A 24,126-nucleotide genomic window follows, 5' to 3' on the forward strand; every position below is an offset into this window, starting at 1 on the left:
GGGGGAGCACAGGCTGCTTTCTTCAGCTTCAGCACTTTATATTTGACTTGTACCCAAAGTTTAACTAGATTTGAACTCCTTCTGGGCCTGGAAATCAGTTAATGCAGCTAACACATCAGGATCCACATTTCCCACCAAACTTGCTGGAACTATGCTGATATGTTGGAAGATTCCTCTGAAGAACAAAGCAGAGACTACTTGGAACTAAGGGAAGCACTTGCAATGGCAGACATGGGCTAGACTCCTGCCTGTGGTCCTAGAAACAATTTAAGAAGTCCTGATCCCTAAATATTCCTCTTTTGACCTCATGTTCTGGCTACCCCATATTGGGCCATCCACTTGGATGGATAAAGGAGAAGCACCGTGTGACCCAGCTCCCCTGTGTGTCTTTCAGAATAACCATCACCAAAACTGTTCTGCTCCCTGTGAGGCTGAGCAGACACCCCAGAGCTCAGCCTGAAAAGTCAGAGCCCGTGAAGCTGCTGGCAGCAGGTGTTGTCCTCCTGACTCCACCTCTTCCACGACCAATGATGTTCTGACCACACTGGGCTGCCTGAGCCACGGGGATGCTGCTGTGCAACTCTCCTCAGTGCTTCCCAACCTCTGCATTGCCCACAGACAGCACCAGTGGGGAAATTATTTCTGCTAACCCAGCAGGCTCCCAAAGACTCTGGTTTTGTTTGTGTTTTGTGAAGACCTTTTGGCTTGGCAAGAAAAAAAACAAGTGAAATGGCTCCCAGCTCCCACTGACACCTTCCTCTCCACGTCCTTGTCCTTTCCAGCCAGTTCTGCTGTTGACTTTGGTCAGTTGTGCCTCTCTGACCCTCCTGAGCCACTCCACACATCTGTCTGTACACGCAGTTAGAGCTGCCCCATCTTTCCCCAGATGTAAGCAGGCAGGGCAGGAGCAGATGCCTCCAGGGAAAACCCAGCTTCCAGCTCAGTGATTAATTCCTCTTTATCCATCATAATGAGGTCCAGATTAAAGTTACCTTGAACTGGGGTCCAAAGAACTTAATGTCAGAATATAATTACCAAGAGGTGCTGAGAACTTCAATGATACTCCCACGGGGGATTTTTTACTTCAAGGATCTGAAGTCAATCTACTCACATTTCCTCTCTATGCACACTCGGGTGTAGCATGTAACCTGTTTTAAATGGCATTTCTATTTGGATTTACATACCTCAAAGCCTGCACCCCCACCTCTAGGAGCCCTTGCAATAAACACAAGCACCAGCTTTCCAAAAATAACAGCCCTGGGGCAAGCATCACTCATGAACAGCCAACGAGAAGCAAAAGAACAAACCCATATGTTTCCCCTTCTCTTCCCCCCCTTTTCTGCCCAGCAGGATTAGATTAGGCACAGATAGATTACGGCTCATACCTGCAGCTATAAACCACACCTAATTCTGAGCAAGCTTCCTTCAAAAAGTCATCAGGAGGCCTCCAGGCACACATCGTGGATGGAAAAAATGGTGCAGGAGGCTGCACCCAGCTCCACGAGCCATCTTGGTTGAGAGGCAGCCTGAAAACAGAAGTCAAAGCAGGTAAAACCAGGAAGGACTGATCCAGAAACCTGCACACTAAAACCACCTGCCTGCTCAAAGAGAGGTAAGAGAACAGCCACCCCCTGGATGGAGCTTTTTGTCTTCCTCTATGGACCCACACGTGATGTCCACCAAATGTGGTGTCCAGACTCTTTGGCTTTGCACGTTTCCCTGTGCCATGCTTGTGTTTATCTTGTCATTAGTGTTAATTATGCTGATACTTGTTTAGGTTGAAGTTATCCAATGAGTCTGGATCACTGAGATTTCTGTGCACACTGTTTTCTTTGGCCTCTTGTTGTGCTTCTTCACTTCAGCTCTATTAAAACCTCAGGTGACCATCCTTTCTGACTGGTGTTTGGACTTCACTGAGGTTGTTGGATGGGAGCAAAGGGTGCTGGAGTTTGCAAAAATAAATGGGGATGTGTCAGACTACAGCAAATGGACCATAGGGATGTAGGACAGGAGTTAATGCATGTAGGGGTGAATGGTATCCTCAGAGCAGAGCCTGGTCCATGTGTGTCCATGGGTTTCCATAGAAACATAGAAGCATGGAAGGGTTTGGGTCCCCAGCCCTGGATCCAGCCCTGCAGGGGGGTCTCACCAGAGCAGAGCAGAGCAGAGGGGATAATAATCCCCTTCCTGCTGGTGACACGGCCCAGGACACAGGTGGTTTCTGGGCTCCAGTGCACGTTGCTGGCTCATGTTGAGCTTCTCATCACCCAACACCCTTCAGTCCTCATTGAAGTTCTCAGCACCTCCTCAGAGCTGCTCTCAATACATTCTCAGCCCATCCTGGATTTGTGCTTGGGATTGCCCTGACTCTGATTCAGGACCTTGCACTTGGCCTGGTTGAACTTCCAGGAGGTCATGCCAAGGCTGCAGTGCTGTAAGTCAGCACAGCAACACCATGGCCTTTCCTCCACCCCTGGAGCAGGTCATGGCTGTACATGTATGTCTACATGTGCACTGTATGTTCATGTGTGTCATGAGCCAGCCTGACTCAGCCCTGGCATGGATGTCTTTGCATCATGTGCTGCTCTTACAGCCTAGGGAGGATGGGATCCATCCCTGGGAATATCTACACTGGGGTTGGATTTGCTGACTTTGAAAGGCCAGCCCAGTTTAAACGCTGGCCCATGATCAAATCAGTCCCTCAGGGAGTATCAGAACAGCCTAAAAACTGGTGCACTTTGGTCAACCAGGTCAGAGAACAATGCCAGGTAAAATAGCACTTGCATTGCCCAAATGTCTTCCAAATCTGGAAATACCAAAACCAAAATAATTTAAACAATTAAACATCTACATCAAGTAGAAAATGAAGTAGATTTCCAGCTTCTCCTCTTTGGTCTGACAACTAGGATTTCATGGCAAAGATGCAAGAAGAAATCAGGTATAGACAAGAAGAACATATGTAAGAAGTGTATTCCTGAAAGCAGAGCTCAGCTTTCATGCAGGCACAGAAGAGAGGTGTAAGTGAGAACAGACTTGTTCAGCAGGTCCCCAGGGATCTGTCTGGGAAGACAAGTGGGAGGGAGGAAGGGTTAAAAATAATTTTCAGAGGAAGCAGAAAGGCTGGGGCTTGTGTCTCCCCAGGCTGGTGTGCAAGAGGGATCAGAGCTCAACAGACTTTGCTGGAGGAACCATCCTCCTCTCCAGACCCGTGATACAATATTTATAACTCCAAAAAGGTGAAGCTGTGAAATCCCCAAAGAGGATTATGAGGCCACAGGACAAGTGGCTGGTTGTGGAAGCCTCACTTTCCACAGAAAAAGGGAGGAAATGATGAGCAGGCATTTCTGCACATGACAGGAGATCAGACCTTTCAGAGCTGAAGGCTGGTGGGAAAGCTGCAAAGGGCATTTCTGTAACAAGAGCGGAGAGATTAGCTCCTGGGTAGACTAAGCACTGGGCAAACACATCTCCCAAATCCCACATTATTAAGGATTTAAGCTACAAGCCCCATTTTACAAAGCTATCCAACCACGGACACCTTGTTAGCATTTTCATCACTGCAGCCAAAGATGTTCCACCTCTAGGAGCTGCAAAAGCAAATCACCACAGGACAGAAGTTGGGCCAGAACAAAAGAGAGAAGGAACAAGTTCCCATTGTAGTCAAGAGCAGAGCTCCTTAGGGTAGGCTTGCCAAGAGCACTGGAGTGATGAGAAGAATGTGACATCACATTGACACCATTTCTCCTGCTTTACCAAAGCCACCCCTGCCCTGGCTCTGCTGCTCTCCACCCGTGGGGACACTGTGTTCTCAGAGCAGACCTAAGAAAAGGGCTTCTGCTCTCAGCCTGTTTACCACGGGTGAAAGCACAGTAACCAAGGTGACCTGGGTTTTGCTCCTGTGATTCCTTGTTCCCAGGGAAAGCAATCTTCCCCCTCCCTGCTTTGGTGGTGCACTGACAGCACATCCTTGGATGAAACAGGGCCCCCTTGGCCTGAACCCCAAGCACAGGAAGACAGGGCTCCCCCAAAAGACCTTGCAGCCAAGAAATAAACAGGTACCCTGGGGAGATGTTCCATGGGTTGGCAGCCACCAGCTGGTGCCTGTGGAGGTCATTGCCTCTTGGGCAGTTACTTCCAAGACAAACTAAGTTGTCCCAGCTCTCCCCCAGAACTTGTTGCAGCATCTCCAGGAATGACATCACAGCCCTGGGAAAGTCATAGAATCATGGACTGGTTTGGGTTGGAAGGACCTTAAAGATCATCCAGTCTCAACCCCCCTGCATGGGCAGGGACACCTCCCACCCAGGCTGCTCCAAGCCCCATCCAACCTGCCCTTCAACACTGCCAGGGATGGGGCAGCCACAGCTTCTCTGGGCAACCTGGGCCAGGCTCTCACCACCCTCACAGCAAAGAATTGCTTCCTCATATCTCATCTACATGTCTCTTCTAATTTTAATCCATTCTCCCTCATCCCATCCCTCCCTGCCCTTGTCCCCAGCCCCTCCCCAGCTTTCCTGGAGCCCCTTCAGGCACTGGAAGGTGCTCTAAGGTCTCCCTGGAGCCTTCTCTTCTCCAGGCTGAACACCCCAACTCTCCCAGCCTGTCTCCAGAGCAGAGCTGCTCCAGCCCTCTGAGCATCTCTGTGGCCTCCTCTGGACTCATTCCAGGAGCTCCATATCTCTCTAGTTTCCCAGTTCCAAGATATGAGAGAGGTCACGAGGGAACATCCAGCTTCTGCACACAGACCTTTTGTTCACCTCTACTTTATATACACAGCAGAAACTATTTATTTATCATTGTTGTTAGTTTTTTTTGCTTCTCCATAACAATAACTCCTCTTTTGAAGACCTTGGTCCCCTGTGGCCAAGGTGGCATCACAAGATGGGACAACCAGGCCTGGGATCCATTGTCAAGTCACATTATTGTCACAGTCCCAGCTCCTGTGTAAGTTCTGGTTTTATTTCAGCATCTCATTGCTAGAAATGTGCTTAATCTGTGCTCTTCTTTCCCCCCTCACCCCCCCAGCCTTCCCCAAGGACAGTCTGAGTTGAATATTTCAGGTATCTCAAAATGGGAACAAAACACAGCTCAGATCCCAAAAATAGTTGCCATCAAAGAGGCAACACAGAAGCCAGGAAGCAGCTGTGCAATTCGTTTCCTTTCTGCTACCTTCTTTTTATTGTCCCCTGGGAGGAGAACAGAGTAACCTCTGCTCCTGGCCCTGCCAACTTGGGAGAAGGGTTTCATGCAAGGATCTGCTGCCCTACATGACCTTAGGCACCTGCTGGGGTCTCACAGGCACAGTGACCTGGATTTATCACTCTGAATCAAGGCTTCCCCATCCTTACATCATCTGTAAGGTCAACTAGAAAGCAGGATATGGTAAAAGGGGTTTGGTGCTCAAAGTCTTCTTTAACTGAGCTTTTCATTCCAAGCCAGAGAGAAGATTCTCTCAACATCTTTTCATAGAATCACAGAATCCTAGGGGTTGGAAGGGACCTCGAAGGATAATCTAGTCCAACCCCCCTGCCAGAGCAGGATCACCCAGAGCACATCACACAGGAACATGTCCAGGGGGGTTTGAATGTCTCCAGTGAAGGAGACTCCACAGCCCCCCTGGGCAGCCTGTCCCAGGGCTCTGTCACTCTCACAGGAAAGAAGTTTCTTCTGATATTCACCTTAAACCTCCTATGATCCAATTTGTATCCATTACTCCTTGTCCTATCACTGGTCATCACTGAAAAAAGCTTAACTCCATCTTCCTGACACTCACCCTTTATGTATTTGTAAACATTGATGAGGTCGCCCCTCAGTCTCCTCTTCTCCAAGCTCAAGAGACCCAGCTCCCTCAACCTTTCCTCATCAGGGAGATGTTCCACTTCCTTCAGCATCTCTGTGGCTCTGCCCTGGACTCTTTCCAGCAGTTCCCTGTCCTTCTTGAACTGAGGGGCCCAGAACTGGACACAATACTCCAGATGTGGCCTCACCAAGGCAGTATAGAGGGGGAGGAGAACCTCTCTTGACCTACTAACCACACCCTTTCTAATGCATTTTCCCCATTATTTTGCTTTCTTTCCTACTTTCCCCCCATGGGAGGTAGCTTTACAACGTCACTCAAGCTAAGAATGTATTTCTAACACAGCAGAAGTGATCAAAGGTACCTCTGTGTGGTACAGCTGTCTGAACACATCCATGGAAAGAAGGATGAGCCTCTGTGGTGGCCTTGGCAGTGCTGGGTGAATGGCTGGACTTGATGATCTGGAAGGGCTTTTCCAACCAAAATGATTCTACAATTCACTTGCTCTGCAGATGGGGAAAGCAGAGAGGGAAGGATGAACCCAGAAGGTGGCAAAGCCGTAAGAGCAACCTTCAGCAACCCTTAGTGTGACCAGGCAGGCCGTGCAAACCAGGCCTGACATGGCAGCAAAAAGCTGGTGTTGAAGCAAAGCTGCAAACAACTCAGGAGTAGGTTGTGCTCAGATTCAGGGCCCATCCGTTCTCTCCAACCCCAGCAGCTTTTCCTTCTGACCAGTGTTCACCACCTCCCTTTTCTTCCCCTGGAAATGAAAGAGGAAACCTGGCTGCAGATGATGAGGAATCAACTGAAAGACTCTGACTTACAGAGACGGAAGAACAAAAAGGAAAATAAGCCAACTCAGTTAAATCACAAAAATTAATCTGAGGCTGGAGGCCCTGGTTGAAACCAGCTTTCTGTGAGGTTATGGCTTGCACAGGGATCAGTGGACTCCTCAAGGGCTTCCTGACAGCCTCGAGGCTTGCTGAGAGAGAGGGATGTCTTCTCCAGGCAAAGGTAAGAGCATCCTTCACATCTACTGAGCTTCTCTTTCATCATTGAGCATGGACACTTCCAGCAACCCACATGCTTCATCATCATGGAATCAGCACCACGGACTAGTTGGGGTTGGAAGGGACCTCAAAGCCCATCCAGTTCCAACCCCCTGCATGAGCAGGGACACCTCCCACCAGCCCAGGCTGCTCCAAGCCCCATCCAACCTGCCCTTCAACACTGCCAGGGATGGGGCAGCCACAGCTTCCCTGGGCAACCTGGGCCAGGGTCTCACCACCCTCACAGCAAAGAATTTCCTCCTCATGTCCAACCTAAATCTCCCCTCTTTCAGTTTTAATCCATTCCCCCTTGTTGTCTCCCTCCCTGCCCCTGTCCCAAGCCCCTCCCCAGCTTTCCTGGAGCCCCTTCAGGTGCTGCATGGCAAAGGACTTCAGGAGCAATAATTAGGAAGGTGTCCCCAGCAGGATGGGATGGCAGATGAGATGTATCTGCACAGATCGAGATTTATTGCATGTAACACCAGGGTCTTAACTCCTTAAAGCAGAAGGCACAAGCACAGGCAAATTGTATGGAAATTGGGAGATTGGAACAGAAGTGGAAGCTTGAATGCAAAAGGTCTCTTAACAGTGAAATTTCCTCTTGTAGTTAGATCAAATAATCAAGGTTAACCACTAAAATGCTAGAAACTAATTATCAAGTTTTATACTAGTCCTAGATCATTAATTGTCAATTTTAAAGGATCTTAAAACTTAATGATTAAAATTACTTAACTTTGAGTTTGCTGATAAAGACAGTGAAAGAGTTGATATCTCTCACCCTTGCCAGGCCACAGCTGGGTGTCCCTGGGTGGGTCTCCACTCTTGAGAATCAGTCTCTCTGGCAGGTGTCCCCTCTGGAGAAGAGAAGGTCCAGCCACCTCCTGGGAAAGTGTGTGGCAATGCCCCTGATAAAAGTGGGACCAGGCTTTGATAGAACCAAGTGGGTTGCCTGCTGTCATTTAACCATCAGCCAGACCTCCAAGACCTCTCATTGGAGAATAAAAGGAAAAGAGTAGAGAAGCCACGAAGGCCTTGTTGTCACCAAGCAAACTGCTGTTTATCTGCTCCTTCTTATCTCCCTTTCAGGCCAGGCTGAGCTCCATGTTCTGCAACACTGCAGAGCAGCTGCTGTTCTGAACATCAGCTTGGCCTCTGCTTTTTGTACCTCTCAAGGCTGTTACCAGCTCCGAGCTTGCTGGGCCTTCTCCTTTCTCAGGGGAATCTTTCCACTCCAGGCCTGAGCCTGCAAAACTGGGAGACAAAAGCAGCTGGATGATAGAGGGAAACTGAGGCAGGCACGTCCAGGGATGGAGCGTCCTGCTACAGAAGGAGAACATGGGGTAAGAACAGCATTGCATGGACAACTGCCCATCTAGAGGAGAAAATCAGGGAACTCAACAATGACCAAACCTGTCAAATGTCCAGATCACTAAGAAAATACCTGCTCCTCACCAGGCTGGTGGCAGGATCCAAATTGCTGGCCTGGACAGCAGTGGGCAAGCTGCCAGGAGAAGATCCAGGTGTAAGACCCTGAGCCTCACCACCAGCAAGGTTGATGGCTCAGCCTTGGAAGCTGCCTGCAGCACTGCATGGATTGTGCTTGGAATGCCAGCTGGGCAAGGCTACCCAGAGGCAGAAAAGAGGTGACAGCACCTCCCCAGGGAGCAGGAGACACCAGACACAGCAGACATGTTGTGGACACGCAGAAACGGTCGCTCACAACACAGAAGTTCACCCAGAGCATGGGGAAAAGACCTCCTTGCCCACTCTGGTGGCTGTCCTCCTTCTCAGCAGGCTTTGCCAAGGGAATCCTCAGGGCTGCTTTCTGCACACACGAAGCTTTGGTTGAAGATGATGGTTACTTCCCTGCCCTCGGGGGCTGCCAAGGGAGCAGCGGACGGGTGACCTGGGCACCGTCAGCAGCACGAGGCAGCAGAAGCTCCCCCAGAAGTGAGCTCCTCCAGGCAGCCCAGAGGGACTGGCTTGTTCAGGGAAGAGTTGAACGTATCCTGGATGATGATGGCGTGTCCCTCCTCTCCTATGACATCCCACTGCATCACTGGGCTGCCATCAAGACCTGTGAAGAAGGAACTCGTTGTTTTCACATGACTGGGCTGGAAGGCACCTCTGGAGATCATCTAGTCCAACCCCCCTGCTAGAGCAGGATCCCCTAGAGCAGATCCCACAGGAACATGTCCAGGTGGGTTTGGAATGTCTCCAGGGATGGAGACTCCACAACCTCCCTGGGCAGCTTGTTCCAGGGCTCTGTTACCCTCAGAGCAAAGAAGGATTTTCTCATCTTCAGGTTCAACCTCCTGTGCTCCAGTTTGTGCCCATTGCCCCTTGTCCTGTCCCAGGACACCCCTAGGAAGAGTCTGGCCCCATCCTCCTGACACCCCCTGGAGATATTGATCAGCACTGATGAGATCCCCCCTCAGCCTCCTTCTCTCTCAGCTGAACAGCCCCAGCTCTCCCAGCCTTTCCTCACAGGCAGATGCTCCAGCCCCTTCATCACCTCAGTGCCCTGTGCTGGACTCTCTCCAGTAGTTCCTTGTCCCTCTTGAACTGGGGAGCCCAGAACTGCCCAGTGCTCCAGGGGAGGCCTCCCCAGGGCAGAGCAGAGGGGGAGAAGAACCTCCCAGACCTGCTGGCCACAATCTTCTTAATGCCCCCCAGGATGGCATTGCCTCTCTCTCATTGAAGTAGGGATAAAGAAACCCCACATGAAAAGATGCTCTCCCTGCTTCCCAAGACTGTAATCCCTTCCAGGATATCAACACCCTGGGCTTGCAACATGGCTGGTTCTCCTTCCTCCTGCTGGAGAGCAGCTTTGCTCTTCACCTCTGCTGTGGAACATCATGTCCATCTCAACAGGACACCACCAAAGGCCATGAAAACCCTGGTCCCCTGTATCTCACATTGCTCCAATAAATCCCAGCAATTAGCAGTATCTGGCCTACCATAGCCAATCTGCTCTTCTTCACTCCAGGGAGGCTGCTCTCATCTTTTGTCCACTTTTGGCAGATCTGCACCAACCACATTCTCACATCTGGAGCACATTTCCACTTCATTACTGAATCATACAATTGTTTGCTTGTTCCTGCTGAAGTCAGGGGGGAGCAGGAGTGTGGAGCTCCCCAGGGTCCCCAGCAAGGGCAGCAAAACCTGACAGACAGCCACATCTCTGGGGGTTCCAAGGGATCACACCACCCTTCACCAACCTAGACAGGTGATACTGCCCCTGGACTGATCTCTGGGTGTTTGTTGAGGGGTGAAACTGCTGAGCTGCACAGAAAAGGCCCCTTCCTCCTCTGGGGGTTGCCTTTCAACTCCATTATAGAATCCCAGACTGGTTTGGGTTGGAAGGGACCTCCAAGATCATCCAGTCCCACGCCCCCTGCATGGGCAGGGACACCTCCCACCAGCCCAGGCTGCCCCAAGCTCCATCCAACCTGCCCTTCAACACTGCCAGGGATGGGGCAGCCACAGCTTCCCTGGGCAACCTGGGCCAGGGTCTCACCACCCTCACAGCCAAGAATTTCTTCCTAAGATCCAGCCATTTCTCCTCACCCCATCCCTCCCTGCCCTTGTCCCAAGCCCCTCCCCAGCTTTCCTGGAGCCCCTTCAGGCACTGGAAGCTGCTCTAAGGTCTCCCTGGAGCCTTCTCTTCTCCAGGCTGAACACCCCAACTCTCCCAGCCTGTCTCCAGAGCAGAGCTGCTCATGCAAGAGAAAGTCAGACACCAAGAGAAGCTTTTTACAGAGAAGAAGCAGCCAATTCTCAGTTCAGGTGGAGAAAACACCACAGCTGGATGCCCCAAGAAGCAGGAGTGACCTTCTCTTGAGGCAATGGGCATAAACAAGATGATGTCATGGGTCTTCCTATCCTTCTCTTCATCCCTTTTCCATTCCCCCTACACTGCTTTAAGCCCTTTAATGCCCACTTAAGCTGGGAGAAGGGGCTGAAAGGACTCAAGATCCAAAGGGATGCTCACCCCTGCCTGCAGCGTGGGCAAGAAAACAGAGACCTCACAGGGATGGTGGGAAGGAGCACACCACAATTCTTTTTGCACCCACCCCATTTTCTTGTCTTCCCCACAGCTTCCCACCCACTGGTGCTGGCCCCTTCCTGTGCTTCAGCCTCCCTGCAAGCCCTGGTGTTCCCAGGGAAGTTCATTATTCGAGCTTGTACCCACCTCACCTAACCAAAGAAAGAGCTGCTGGCAGAAGGGACACCCTTCCCAAACCACGACAGACCTAGAATGTTTGTGTTCCCTTTGCTTTGCAGCAGTGATTTGAATCTGCAGCACAGGCCAAGTGGGTGCAGTCATCCTTCCCTTGCTTCCCTGTCCCATTTTAGGGAGGGGAATGTGGAGATTTTACTCATTTCTCCAGCCTCACAGCCAGGAAGGGAAGAACTCTGAAGGCCTTTGCTGTCAGAAACCTCTTACCAGCCCAACTGTGTCATGACCATGTCCCACTGCCAGGGGGCAGGTCCTGGGACAGGGGGGCACCATGGCAGATATATTTTAGGGACAGATCTTTCAACAGATGTATTTTAGGGGGAAAAAGGTTTAATTCAAGGAGCTTTTTAACCCCACCACCTCCTGAAGCAATGGCAATGCTCATGTGGTCCAACCTCCCTGCAGTGAGCAGGAACATCTTCAACTAGACCAGGTTGCTCAGAGCCCCATCCAACCTGGCCTGGAATGTTTCCAGGGATGGGGCATCTCCCACTTCTCTGGGCAACCTGGGCCAGGGTTTCACTGCCCTCATCATAAAACATTTATTCCTTAGAGAAAGGGAGAGGGTTTCTAGTTTTGTCTCTCCCCATTAACAACTTCTGAGCTCCTGGCCAACCTGAGCTGGGCCTGGAGGAAGGGTTCAAGGCTCCCCATGGCCAAACCATTGCTGCAGAGGAAAGAGATCTGAGCTGTGCCCACCACTGGGTGATGAACAGCAGAAAGCTGGAGCCAACCACCCTGGCACTCCTGCCCCAGGCCAGACCAGCAGCTGAGAGCCATGGCAGGATGCAAAGGTGCTTCCCTGTGAGCAGGATGGCTGATGTTTCCTCTCCTCTTTCTGCTGTACTCAGGACCAGACGAGCCCAGGAACAGCCAATTTCTGAATTTTCCTCCTAACATTTACAGGAGAAATCTCAATTTCTGAATTTTCCTCCTAAAATTTACAGGAAAAGCCTTCTGTTCTCTCCAAGGCAACTCCTAACAGCAGCTGTAGTCACTGGTACACATGGAGATGTGTTAGGTAGGTGTGTGTCATCCTGGTGGTAGGTTCATGATGGAACACACAGAAGAGGGACAGGTCATCTCTGACAGCACAAGGCATTTAAGAGGCACCACAGTTTGTAATGCCTATTTTGTGCTCTTCTTTGTGCCAGCAAAGGGAGAAGGGATGTGTCTGCTGGTACAGGATGAACTTCAGCCTTTATCTCAAGAGGTTCCACAGGGCAAGACGATAAAATTCTCTGTTGTTGCACAGGAAACACATCTTTCAACAGTCTTCATCATCAAACCTGCCTCTGGGACCTTGTCTCTCTGGTGGTGACATCCCTCCTGACCTCGAGCCAAGTGCTTCCTCCAAGTTCTCCACAATGTGGTGAAGACTGGAAATAGCCTCAGGGCACTGGGAGGACAGCAACCCCCAACCCAGCACCACCACCAGGAGGGTGCAGGAAGCCTCCACATCCAACACCAGGTTTTAGGAAAGAGAAGCCTGATGGAGAGGATGGGCACCCAGACTAGGACCTGCTCTCCTTCCTCTGCTCCAACAGTCCAAGCTCCAGCAGCAGGACGCTGCGTGTTTGCAACCCTTTGACTTCACAGACAACCTGGACAAACCCACCCAACTTCTGATGTGATCCACAGAAGCCACCCTAGATACTCTGCATCTCCCTCCAGAGGACCCTGCAGCCCATCCATAACTTACATCTCCTGTAATGTCCCCTCTTCGGCTCCTCAGTTGTTCTTCCTCCAGGGCTTCACAAAACACCAGGAAAAGACCATGGACAAAAGCAGCTCTTAGGCAGACAAGATAAAGAGTTAAAGCAGCCAAAGCAAAAGCTTCAGAAGAAAGAAGTTTCTGTAATAAATCAGAGATTAGAAGGCAGGAAGGTGTGCTGTATAGAGGAATCAAAGTCCGGAACAGGATGTATATAAAGCAAATATTGAACTAACTTTGATAACACAGAAAAATAGAAGATTTATTTTACTTTTTTTTGGTGGGGTTAAATTGAAAGCTCAATTTTAACTCTTATAAATTTCCTGTTTTACTCGTGTTGGGTGGTTTTACAACCATCTCTACAATGCATTGTGTGCCCAGTGATTTCCCAGCCGTGAATGGCTCCCACAGGTTCTACTTTCCATGCTTTTTTGTCTGTCCTGGAGCAATAAAGCTATTGAAATCCTCCAGGCCTTGCCCACGGGGTGTTTTCTTTCCTACCAAGACATCAAACTGCCCTGAAGGTTTATTTTAAGCAAATTCAATAGGAGGGATCACACAAGCACCTTGTTGGAAATGAACAATGGGAGCTGAACCCAGAGCTATTCAATTAACAAGTGCTCCCTTTCCATGCAATTCCTGTTGTGAGTTCATTACTTTAATTAGGCTAGCAATTTATGAAGCTAACAAGGCCCCGGTTGTCTGTGGACACGTAGGTGAGGAAATTCCAGATCAACCCATGTTGGGAGGCAGAGGAGCTCATGAACAGCTAAGGAGAACTGGAAACCTCTGCAGATGTGACCAGACTCGCCCAAATGAGAGACCTGAGACCAAGGGAAGGGACCAAAACCCCTTGGATAAGTTTGGATTTATCTAGGAAACCCTGGCTCATCTCTCCTAGGAAATGAAGCTCATATGGGAGTTAACCCCATTAGTTCTTCCCCTTCAAAGCATTTTAAGTTTTCTGTTAGTTGAGGGGTTTGTTCTTTACTTACTCCTACTAGTAAGGGAGCACCATTCTGCCCTGGTCATCTGAGACCTTCCTCCTGTCATCTCATCTGCATTTATCCTTGGCCACTTGTCATGGTTTGACTCAGGATGGGCAATTAAACCAGAGACAGCAAGGCTCTCCATCCCCTCCTCCTCCCACCCAGGTAGGGAAGGTGAGAGGCTTTCTGGGTTGAAATCTAAACTAGACAGCCTTAATTAAACACTAATGATAAAAGATCGTCAGAGAAGACAGTGACAGGACAAGGGGTGATGGTTTTAAACTGAGAGAGGGGAGATTTAGGTGAGATATTGGGAAGAAATTCTTCACTCTAAGGGTGGTGAGGAACTGGGATGGGTTGCCCAGGGAGGTTGTTGATGCCCCATCCCTGGAGGTTTTTAAGGCCAGGTTGGATGAGGTTTTGTGCAGCCTGATCTGGTGGTTCCCTGCTCATGGCAGGGGGGTTGGAACTGGGTGATCTTTAAGGTCCCTTCAACCTTACTGATTCTATGATTCAGTGATTCTAAGAAATTTGTACAAATATGTACAAGTAGTTGCAGGAATGTGCAAAACCCTCTTGCCTCCCCCCTCCTCCTGCAGCTCCCCCAGCATCTCCTGAGCTGTGAGCAGCTCTGAAATGTCCCAGACCTGCTGGAGAGAGGGCAGAGCAGATGGGAGATCAGGGGAGAGCAATGAGGGGCAGGAATGAATGGACAGGCCTGGGGATCAACAGGGGTGGGTGGGTGGATGGATGGATGGAGTCCTCCCCAGATGTCAGCCACAGATGGGAGAGAAGGCAAAAAGGGGCATGACTTCCATGATCCCTGAATTTAATCTGAGAGCCACATAAATATATAGATGGAATAATTTGTTTGGCCAATTTTGCCACCTGTCTCATCCACTCCCACCTACAGGAGGGTTGTAGATAGGACCCTTCTGCTCCTTTAGTGTCCAAAGCAGCAGATTCAACAAGCAGAGCAAAGTGACTTTGGTCTCTCAGCAGTAACTATAAACATTCAAACTTCATCCATCCACTGGCTGGTCAACTTGCTGCTGCTTTCAGCAAGTGGCTGCTTAAAGGAGAGTTCACTGAAGAAGAAAACAAATCAATAAAAAGAAACTTGGCTTCATCCTGGCCCAAACCAGGACACCACTGCATGGCCTCTTTGTTGCCAGCCCAGAGCAAGGCTCATTTTTGGTGTCTCTGGATGAGACAGGATCTCCATCCACCCTGGTCACTCTTGCTTACATGTTTTCCAAGTATTTATTTTCTAAATATGAGCGACCTGAGAAGCACAGGCTCCCCCAGTGATGTATGAGTTACTGGGTCATCTCCTGCTGGAGGTGGCACTGGCAATCTCAGTCCCATTCCCACCCCAGAACCTATCTGCCTTTTTCAGAGATGCTTCTGCACCAGCCACACAGTCAGCTTTGTTTTCCTGGGTTCTCTGAGTAGTAAGAACTCAAATCCTTGTATCAGTACCTTCATTATTTGATTTTCACCAATACCTCCAGTTCCTCCACTTAATTCTCCACCATTTCTTGACCCTCCTCTGTCTATAAAAGTCCCCTATTTTATATCCTTAGTGAATTTACTATATAAAAACTCTTCTGACCAAGATAATTTTCATTGAGGTAGTCACTGGGCATGTTCCTCATGAGCTCTATGCAAAATTCTCCTTGCAACCCAGGACACTCTCATCAAACCTTCTGCTAATTCGTGACTGACCTTTGACTCTTCCACCACAACCCCCTTGGTGTCCAAATTAACAGCTTCCCCTCTTGAAAACATACTAAACATATGATACTAAATATATTACCCAACTTCCATGCTTCCTTTGCCTAGAAAAGGAGTTATTGAAGGAGAAACTGAAGTTCATAGGCAACAGTCTGAACAAGAAAGGGGACAAACCAACCCCATGAAGTCCTCACCAACACTTTATAGCTTCTAGGATGCTCACCTGGGAATCCTTTCCATCCCTGCCTGTAGGGAGTAAGAAGTTATTTTCAACCAGAAAAAAACACCAAAACATACAAAAAACCCACCACCACCACCAAAAACCCCACACCAAAACACCACAAGCAAATAAAAACCAAATTAAGATTTTGGAGGCAAAGAAGATCTTGAGAGTCTCATCTTGCTCCTGCCTGACCCACTGCAACAGGTATTTCAGCTGGTTGTTCCCCATCTCAGCACTGAAACGTGGGCATAAGACACATCACAGAAGTAAACATCCTCAGCTGGCCAAATTTGGAAGCAGCTGAAGCCAGGAGCTTGGGGCTCAGCTCCTGGCATCCATCCCGTGGGTCAGACAAGCCACAAAGTTCCACCTTAGCTCTGCCTGCAGATCCCATCAGATGAGATGTCACATCTGAAGGGGAAAATGAAAGGGCAGAGGTTGAAGCAGGGAGATGCACAGCTATGGCCTGGGCCCCTCCTTTGGTAGGAAGGGGAAGAAAGAAGTCTTCAAGTTTAAGAGGGAATGGAACAAGGATGTGGGCAGGAGTGGGACCCATACCTTTGAAGCTAAATGACAATGTAGAAAGAGTAAACATACATTGGCTGGGAAGTTTGAGGTCCCTTCCAACACCAACCATGCCACGAGTCTGTGATTCTGCTCCACAGAAAGCAGAGTATGAGGGAGGGGAGAAGAGTGAGACACTTAAAACAAGAGAAAAAGGATGCACCTGCAGAGCCCCTTGCAGGAGTTGAAGCAGAGAAGAGGCCTCCTCTGACCTCAGTATTTTTCCTCTGTCAAAAAGGAGACTGCAAAACGACAAGCTTCTGGGTGTGATCACAATTCTTTCCACATCTTACACACTCTCCCTCTAAAGTTTCAGCTCCTAAAAACAAACAGAGGCTTCAGCAGCCTCAGCCTGAAGAAGAGAGCTGCAAATTAGGTCCCAACGTGGGGCAGTGGGACTGGGCAGAGAATGGGAACCGCAGCAGGTGAGACCGGCCTGAGGCAGCACCTCCAGTTTGCCAGAGGGTGGCCAAGGGTTTTAAAACCAGAACAATCCCACCTTGCACACTCTCCCATCCACTGTTCCTACTGCTCTTTACTTTTCCTGAGGCACAAATGTAAGGATATTTCCTCTGCTCCTGTGACACAGCAACAGAACAGCTAATTCCCTTCTTGAATTTACAGGAATTTTCTCCAAACACTGATTTCTAGCAAGAGGTTTGTTGTTTGTTTTTTTGATGTAACTTCATACTTTCACAGACACTGTGACTCTCTCCTGGTTGCAGGAGCTAAGAGATGTTGACAAACCTGAGGCCACCAGGACCAGAACCAAACTTCTCCATGAAGAAAGCACTGCTGCTGTGATTCAAGGCTTATCAACAGTGACAGAATCACAGAATGTTGGGGGTTGGGAAGGACCTCTGAAGATCATCAGGTCCAACCTTCTAAAATAATGATCACCACTTTTGGAAAGTTTTAAGTCAATTATTCCTGGGATGGAGAAAAACTATTTTTTGTTATTTTTGCCATGGAAAATAAAATAAATCCATTACAAGTAATGAAACCAGAAGGATAGAAGCTGGTACCTTAAAAGGGAAAAAAAAAGTAATCAACTTGCCTGTATTTGTAGGTGATGGTTCCTCCTTTGAAGCTCTCCAGACAATTCTGTTGCAAAACACCTTCACTGGGAACAGAGCTGGTATCTCAGCTGGTACTTGGTTAGAGGCACAAAAGGAACAGATTGGAGCTCTTGGCTTGTGCCAAGCTCCCTGCACAACTAGGGTGCAACCAAACCTGTGCACAGGGACACACCAGAAAGCTGTAACTCATGCTTCTGTGCAGGAGAGCATCCTGAATTCAGCCCCAAATGATCACTTAATACTATGTTGCATTCATGGAAGGAACCACCATTCAGTCCGTGGTATCCACCACCAGATGCTCCAGTAAATCTAGTAAGGGGACATGCCTCTCTTCTTAAAAAATATTCCCTTGATATCTTTCTTGTATTGATTTGCCCAAAACTGAGCAAGGTGCTCAAGGTGTGGCCTCACCAATGCTGAGTACAGAAGGAAAATCACCCTCCTGGTCCTGCTTGCCACACTCATCCTAATACAGGCCAGGATGGTGTTGGCCTTGTTGGCCACCTGGATACACTGCTGGCTCACAACCAGCACCCCCAGCTCTCTTCCTGCTGGACAGCTTTCCAGCCACTCTTCCCCAAGCCTGTAGTGCTGCGTGGGGTTGTTGTGGCCCAAGTGCAGGACCCAGCACTTGGCCTTCTTGAACTTCACACAGTTGACCTTGGCCCATTGATCCAGTCTGTCCAAGTCTCTCTGTAGAGCCTTCCTACCCTCAGATAGATCAACACTCCCTCCCAACTTGGTGTCACCTGCAAACTTACTGAGGGTGCATTCCATCTCCTCACCAAGATCGTTGATAAAGATGTTAAAAAGGAGTGGTCCCAACACTGAGCCCTGAGGGATTTAGCTCCTGCATCTGTGTACCTACAGCAATCAACTTATGTTTCTGCACAGTTGTTGAAAGGCTGAGGGTGAATCTGAAAAACACCCTTCATCCTACAACTAGTTTTCAATTTTACCCCACTGGAAGCCCAAGCAAGAAGGTCTCCAAACAGCAGCTTAAAAAATATCCCTCTTAAATCCTTAAATCTTTACATTTCTGTTTCAATACAAACTACTCACGGTTCTGCCAGTTTTAGAAAGCTAACAAGTTTTTAAAGAAAACTCCTCAAAGCCTAAAAAATTCAAGCTTAGGAAACAGGGAGCTTATCAGAGAAGTCCCAGACAGACAGCAGATGGATACTGTTTATTGGTTCTTTCCATCACATCTGAGTTACAGGTGTAAAAGTCACACAAACTGCAGGTATAAACATGTAAAACAATACAAAAATAAATGGAAAGGTAATTTTATATTTACTGAATCAAGTTGTGTAATAAATACGACAGGCAAAAAGCTTCAATCACACCATTCAGTTTAACTGAAGTTACAGTAGTGTTTGTAAAGACAAGTTTTAAACTTAAAGTTGCAAATATTAAAGCGTCGAGAACTAGTATAAAAGTGAATTTTGGCACATTGTAAAGTGAGAAGGGTTACATTAGTCTCTCTGACCCTTGTGTAAAAACGAAGCAATTTCTCACTGAGGTACATTTTTAAACAATCTAAAATTAGATCAACAACGTGGTTCTACCAACTCACAGTTTACAATTCACTATACTAGTTACAACTTTTCCCTTTTCCGAATACCAACGTATTCCAGAGCTTGTGTCTGTGCAAATTCAGAGAAGTTTCGATTAAAATAGAATAATTTAAAACAAAATAATAATAACAATAATAATAATAAAGAACAAAATTAAGGAACTTTTGTCAGCAACTTCAACCTGCCCTGCAATCAGGGTTGTTAATTGCCAAGAGTAAGATTGGATTAATACCAAATTGCACAGCTTTGTATCAAATACTCCGAGACTGCAGCGCGGTTCAAGTTGCCGACGTTCCTCTCCTAAGTTAATCACATTTTTCTCCCTATAACTTCAGTAACTTCTGATCACACTCATTCCTGGTGAGGGGAATTTTTATTTAATTTTTTTTTTTTTAAGGAAAAAAAAAAAAAACCAAACAAAACCAAACCACACCACCAGAAGCTGCTAACATGAAGGTCAGCAAAGCACGTAAACCCCTTGAGGACTCTCAGCACTTCTTCACAACATCAGAAATGCCTGGACACAACGTGACTCTTCCCAATTTTCAAAAGACAGGAAAAGGTAAATGAGAACAGTGTAATGGCACTTGTTCTGTATCCAAACATTTGTGGTTTCGAAACGGTGCTCTTTTTTCTTTTTTTGTAGTTTTACAGTAGCTAGAAAATGTTTTCAAAACTAGATCCTTAGAAGCATCTCAATCCTCATCTTGACTTCAAAAGAGTGAGGAGACCAGTTTCCCCTATAAGTGGGGTTTGATACACTATAAACATCTCTGACCAGAGTACAAAAGTTATGCTTTTCTCCTAAAAAAACAAAAAAAGTGCTGCTGTTTGTTAGAAATAACTCCAAAAGAACCAGCAACTGCTATTAAACTATCAGCAGCATCAGGCATTTACACATTTTAGTCCTCAAAGAGTTTTCTTTTCAACAGTTTAACCGTTTGTGCTAATATTCTTCACTAGGTTAATTTTAAGTCCTTTCACCAAAACTGTTTGTCCTTTAAAAATAAACAACACACCAAAGAGGGTGTAAGCAATACAGCCCATGACATCCATTTATTTTCTGCTTCATGAATAAATGGTGTCATCTGCAAGGCACTACTAGTTTTAAAGGATATCATTGTCACAGTTTCACTATTTTGGTATTTTTTTTTTCTGTCTCTGTTTTAAAAGTCACAGTTACAAAGGGAAGAGGAAAAAAAAAAGAAAACTTGAGGTAATCAAATTCTTTCAATACCAAAATAGATTAATTGAAATAGTACCAGTATGGTGAAAGGTCTTTTTAATACACAGCTATTACCATATAGCATGCAGTACAGTATATAATTATACCAGGCCTTTGTTCTGAGCTCTTCTGCCTCTGTTTTTAAGGAACAGCTCCATTTGCACAGCAGCAACACCCATTTTTTAATGCCTATTTTTGTTCACAGGGCATCTCTCTGGTCATCGCAACTCGCTCTGCCAAGCCCAGATGAATTAGCCCCATCAACATGTGTTTGAGAGCTGCACAAATTGGAGTTCTTAAAAGAAGAAGCTCAGCAGAGCCAAACAAGCTACAGTATCTTCATCTATCGATCAATCAATTGCACTTAAACCTACTTCTGTCATCGACTCACGAGTGGAGACAAGGCTTGGGCAACCTGCCACTTGTCCCAACCATGAGTTATTTCTTCTGACATCACCTAGTCATACCACTAGTCTAGAAATATGGCTTTGCAGATTAGACAACTCGGACTGAAAGGGAGCACACGCTGGGTTTACACTAAGTTTCTTGGCAAAGAATTAGAATTTGTGACGAATTTTCCTAATGCCCCTTTTTATTGCAGCGTTACGACCAGAATTCTGTACTCTAATTATCCTGGACTGATTAAGAGCTTTGTGCAACCAATTGTACTTAGTTTGTAGCTCCCCCCCAGCCCCCTACATCCACTGCCAGCTACGTTTACTCTACCAGGCACTACAGTATATTAAGACTAAAGTATAGCCATGCATAGATAAACTCACGAGCCTTATCACAATGCTCTATACCTGTAACAGGGGTTACCCCAGAAAGCCTAAAAACACTAACTGCTGGCTTTTATGATACTTTAACAGGATACAAGTAGTTTATAAAGTCTCGTGGTGTGCAAAAAAAAAGAATCATAAATCTTAAATTCAGACATTTTTTAAACCTAGTAGGAAAGCTAGAAACGAAACCTTATCAACGTCTCTATCCCAACCTGCAGCACCTGGAATTCCACCACAGCACAGGCACTGAGCCAGCTAGTAGTAATGTGCACTGAAAGTCTGTCTACCTAAAAAGGTGTTTCAGTTTTTGACAGGCTTCTTGAAATTTCAGCAGGTTCCAAAGGTAAAAAATACACTTCTTCAGGAAGGTGTCAAACTGTCTCTGGCTTTAGGTTTGATGGCAGGAGTGAAATCTCATTTTCCTGCCACAGAAAGGAACTGCATGGACAGCTGTTTTAAGTTTACTGTAAGAAACTATTAATTCAACTTCTTACTGCATTAGATATATCTGACCAAAAATAAAAGTTGTATTCTAAGACTGAGCCATTCCTAAGGCAAAAATGAAAACAACAAATTCCTCCTGGACTGTTTTCACTTGACTAAATTCTGAACACACAGTCTGCTACAATGATCTGCTTATTCAAATCAGCTTCAATAATTACCTTTAAGTAGCACCTAGGGTGCCTTATAATCCTTCAGTCAGTGATATAAAGTCTCACTTAACTCACAAGTTACCAGAATTTCTGCTACCATAGAATTTAGTAACTATAAAAGTTTTGTTGCAAGTACTTAAAACCTGGTGTATCAGTTCAGTGAAACACGGGTGTGCAAATTCTTCTTCTGAAAGCTTCACAAACAAGTTCTTCCATATTTCATGTCTCTCTTTTGCTATTTTTTACCTTTGGAAGCAAGTCATTTTCATGAAAAGGAGTTCTTTAGCTAAAGAATCTCCTTCTTCTCTTGCTTTGCTTAGTTTTTAGTACTGAAATAAGAATCCTTCCAAGATAATCTTCTAAGCAAGACGCAGATGACTCCCAGTCATGTCATAGATTTTCTAGAATATGAATAAAAAACACAGAAGAAAGCAAGATATCTCCACTAATCTCACTTTCATCCTGAACTGTATAAACACCTGTGCTTCAAAAAAAGTCAGAATTTCAACTGCAGATTCAAACTGTGCAGAAGTTATGAGATGTGCTGTCCCCTCAGAAACCAAGCAGATAGATACCTCAGTGTTCCCCCATTTCTCGCTTTAGGAACACTCAGCTGTAGGACTAGGTACCCTTTGGAGTTTTTTTTATATTTCCCCCCATTTTTCACTTTAGGAAAAGCAGCAGCAGTAGGACTAGGTACTCCTCCAAGCTTTTTAATTGTTCCCCCATTTCTTGCTCTGGGAACACCCCAACAGCTGTAGGATTAGCTCCTCTTTGGAGCCTTCAATGTTGTTCCTCCATTTCTCGCTTTAGGAACATTTAACAGCAGTAGGGTTAAGTACTATTCTGAGGGGGTTCTTTATGTTCCCTCACTTCTCACTTTGGGAACACCCTAACAGCTGTAGGATTAGGTACCCTTTGGAGTTTTTTAAACTGTTCCCCCACTTCTCGCTTTGGGAACACCCTAACAGCTGCAGGATTAGGTACTTCTCAAACTTTTAAAGTTGTTCCCCCATTTCTGGCTTTGGGAACACCCTAACAGCTTTAAGATGAGTTACTCCTCCAAGTTTTTAATTTTTCCCCCATTTCTTGCTTTGGGAACACCATAACAGCTTTAGGACGAGTTACTCCTCCAAGTTTTTCAAGTATCCCCCCATTTCTCACTTTGGGAACACTGTAACAGCAGTAGGATTAGATACTCCTCCAAGTCTTTTAATTGACCCCCCATTTTTCACTTTAGGAACACCCTGACAGCTTTAGGATGAGTTACTCCTCCAAGTTGTTTAAGTTGTCCCCCCATTTCTCGCTTTGGGAACATTTAACAGCTTTAGGATTAGGTTCTCTTTGGAGTTCTTAAAATTGTTCCCCCAATTCTCACTTTGGGAACACCCTAAGAGCACTAGGGTTAGATACTTTTCCAAGTTTTTTAAATTTCCCCCCATTTTTCACATTAGGGACATCCTAGCAGCTGTAGGATTAAGTATTTCTCCAAGCTTTTTAAGTTGGTCCCCCATCTCTAACTTTGGGAACACTCTAACAGCTTTAGGATGAGTTACTTTTCCAAGTTTAAGTTGTTCCCCCATTTCTCGCTTTGGGAACATTTAACAGCTTTAGGATTAGGAACCCTTTGGAGTTTCCTGAGTGTTCCCCCATTTCTCGCTTTGGGAACACCCCCCAATCCCACACGCTGAAGTTCACCACTGCTCATCAATGCTCCTGTGAGACAAGTTTCAAGGGACATCCAGAGATCAAAGTGGTTTGATTATCTGCACGACAGACCAACCCCATGATTACATTTGGACCAACTAGGAAATCTAGTTTTGTTTCTTCTTTTAAATAAGTTTCCACTACTAGCCAGAGATTCCAGGTGATGCTTTTTACAGTCTGGAATTAAGGTGAAGTGGAAGCAAACCTGACAGTACAAACAGCTAAGCAGTTACCACAGTAAAATGCCAACCTTACAGGAATGATCTCTTAGCTTTAAAAGGAGTGCTGAAAAATGATATTTCACTTAATTTTCTAGTTAACCAGCAAGGACAACAGCATTTTTGGTTCCTGACAGTAGGTGGTTCAGAAATACACAGGACACATGTGCTTATGTCTTCTGCTCAAAGAGATCATGATACTCTTGCTCTTCTAGCTCTCTGTTGTACTTCTCTATTTCCCTGTTGGCTTCTTCCAAGTAATCGTTCATGAATTGGTCCATTACTGATTTTGAAAAACTAAGGAAAAGCATTTGTGCAAAAACCATTCATTAGAAAAGGCCATGCAGCTTTGAAAGATGTGCCAGTTGAGGGACATTTAGTGAAAGCAGAAATTCAATATATTAACTTCTGGGAGTCCCACAGTCAGACCTCACCACAACTACCCTGTTTTACTGGGGAGCCCAGGAGTTGCACAATCAACATTTCTTGATGGAGGTTGGACCAGATGATCCTTGAGGTCCCTTCCAACCTGGCATTCTGTGATTTGATGAGGAAGAATGTCAGAATAT

General features: G+C 46.7%; 1 protein-coding gene across 1 annotated transcript in view; it reads right to left on the minus strand.

Moving 5' to 3' along the window:
- Positions 1 to 18,566: 18,566 nt before the first annotated feature.
- Positions 18,567 to 24,126, minus strand: part of DNAAF9 (dynein axonemal assembly factor 9) — an 87,867-nt gene continuing 82,307 nt past the window's right edge. The window contains exon 37 of the mRNA XM_051617314.1: positions 18,567 to 23,840. Within this exon, the coding sequence (XP_051473274.1) occupies positions 23,728 to 23,840 (113 nt within the window). The 3' untranslated portion in view covers positions 18,567 to 23,727. The remainder of the gene's footprint in view (positions 23,841 to 24,126) is intronic.

This window comes from Apus apus, chromosome 4 (assembly GCF_020740795.1).
Source record: "Apus apus isolate bApuApu2 chromosome 4, bApuApu2.pri.cur, whole genome shotgun sequence".
Lineage (NCBI taxonomy): Eukaryota > Metazoa > Chordata > Aves > Apodiformes > Apodidae > Apus > Apus apus.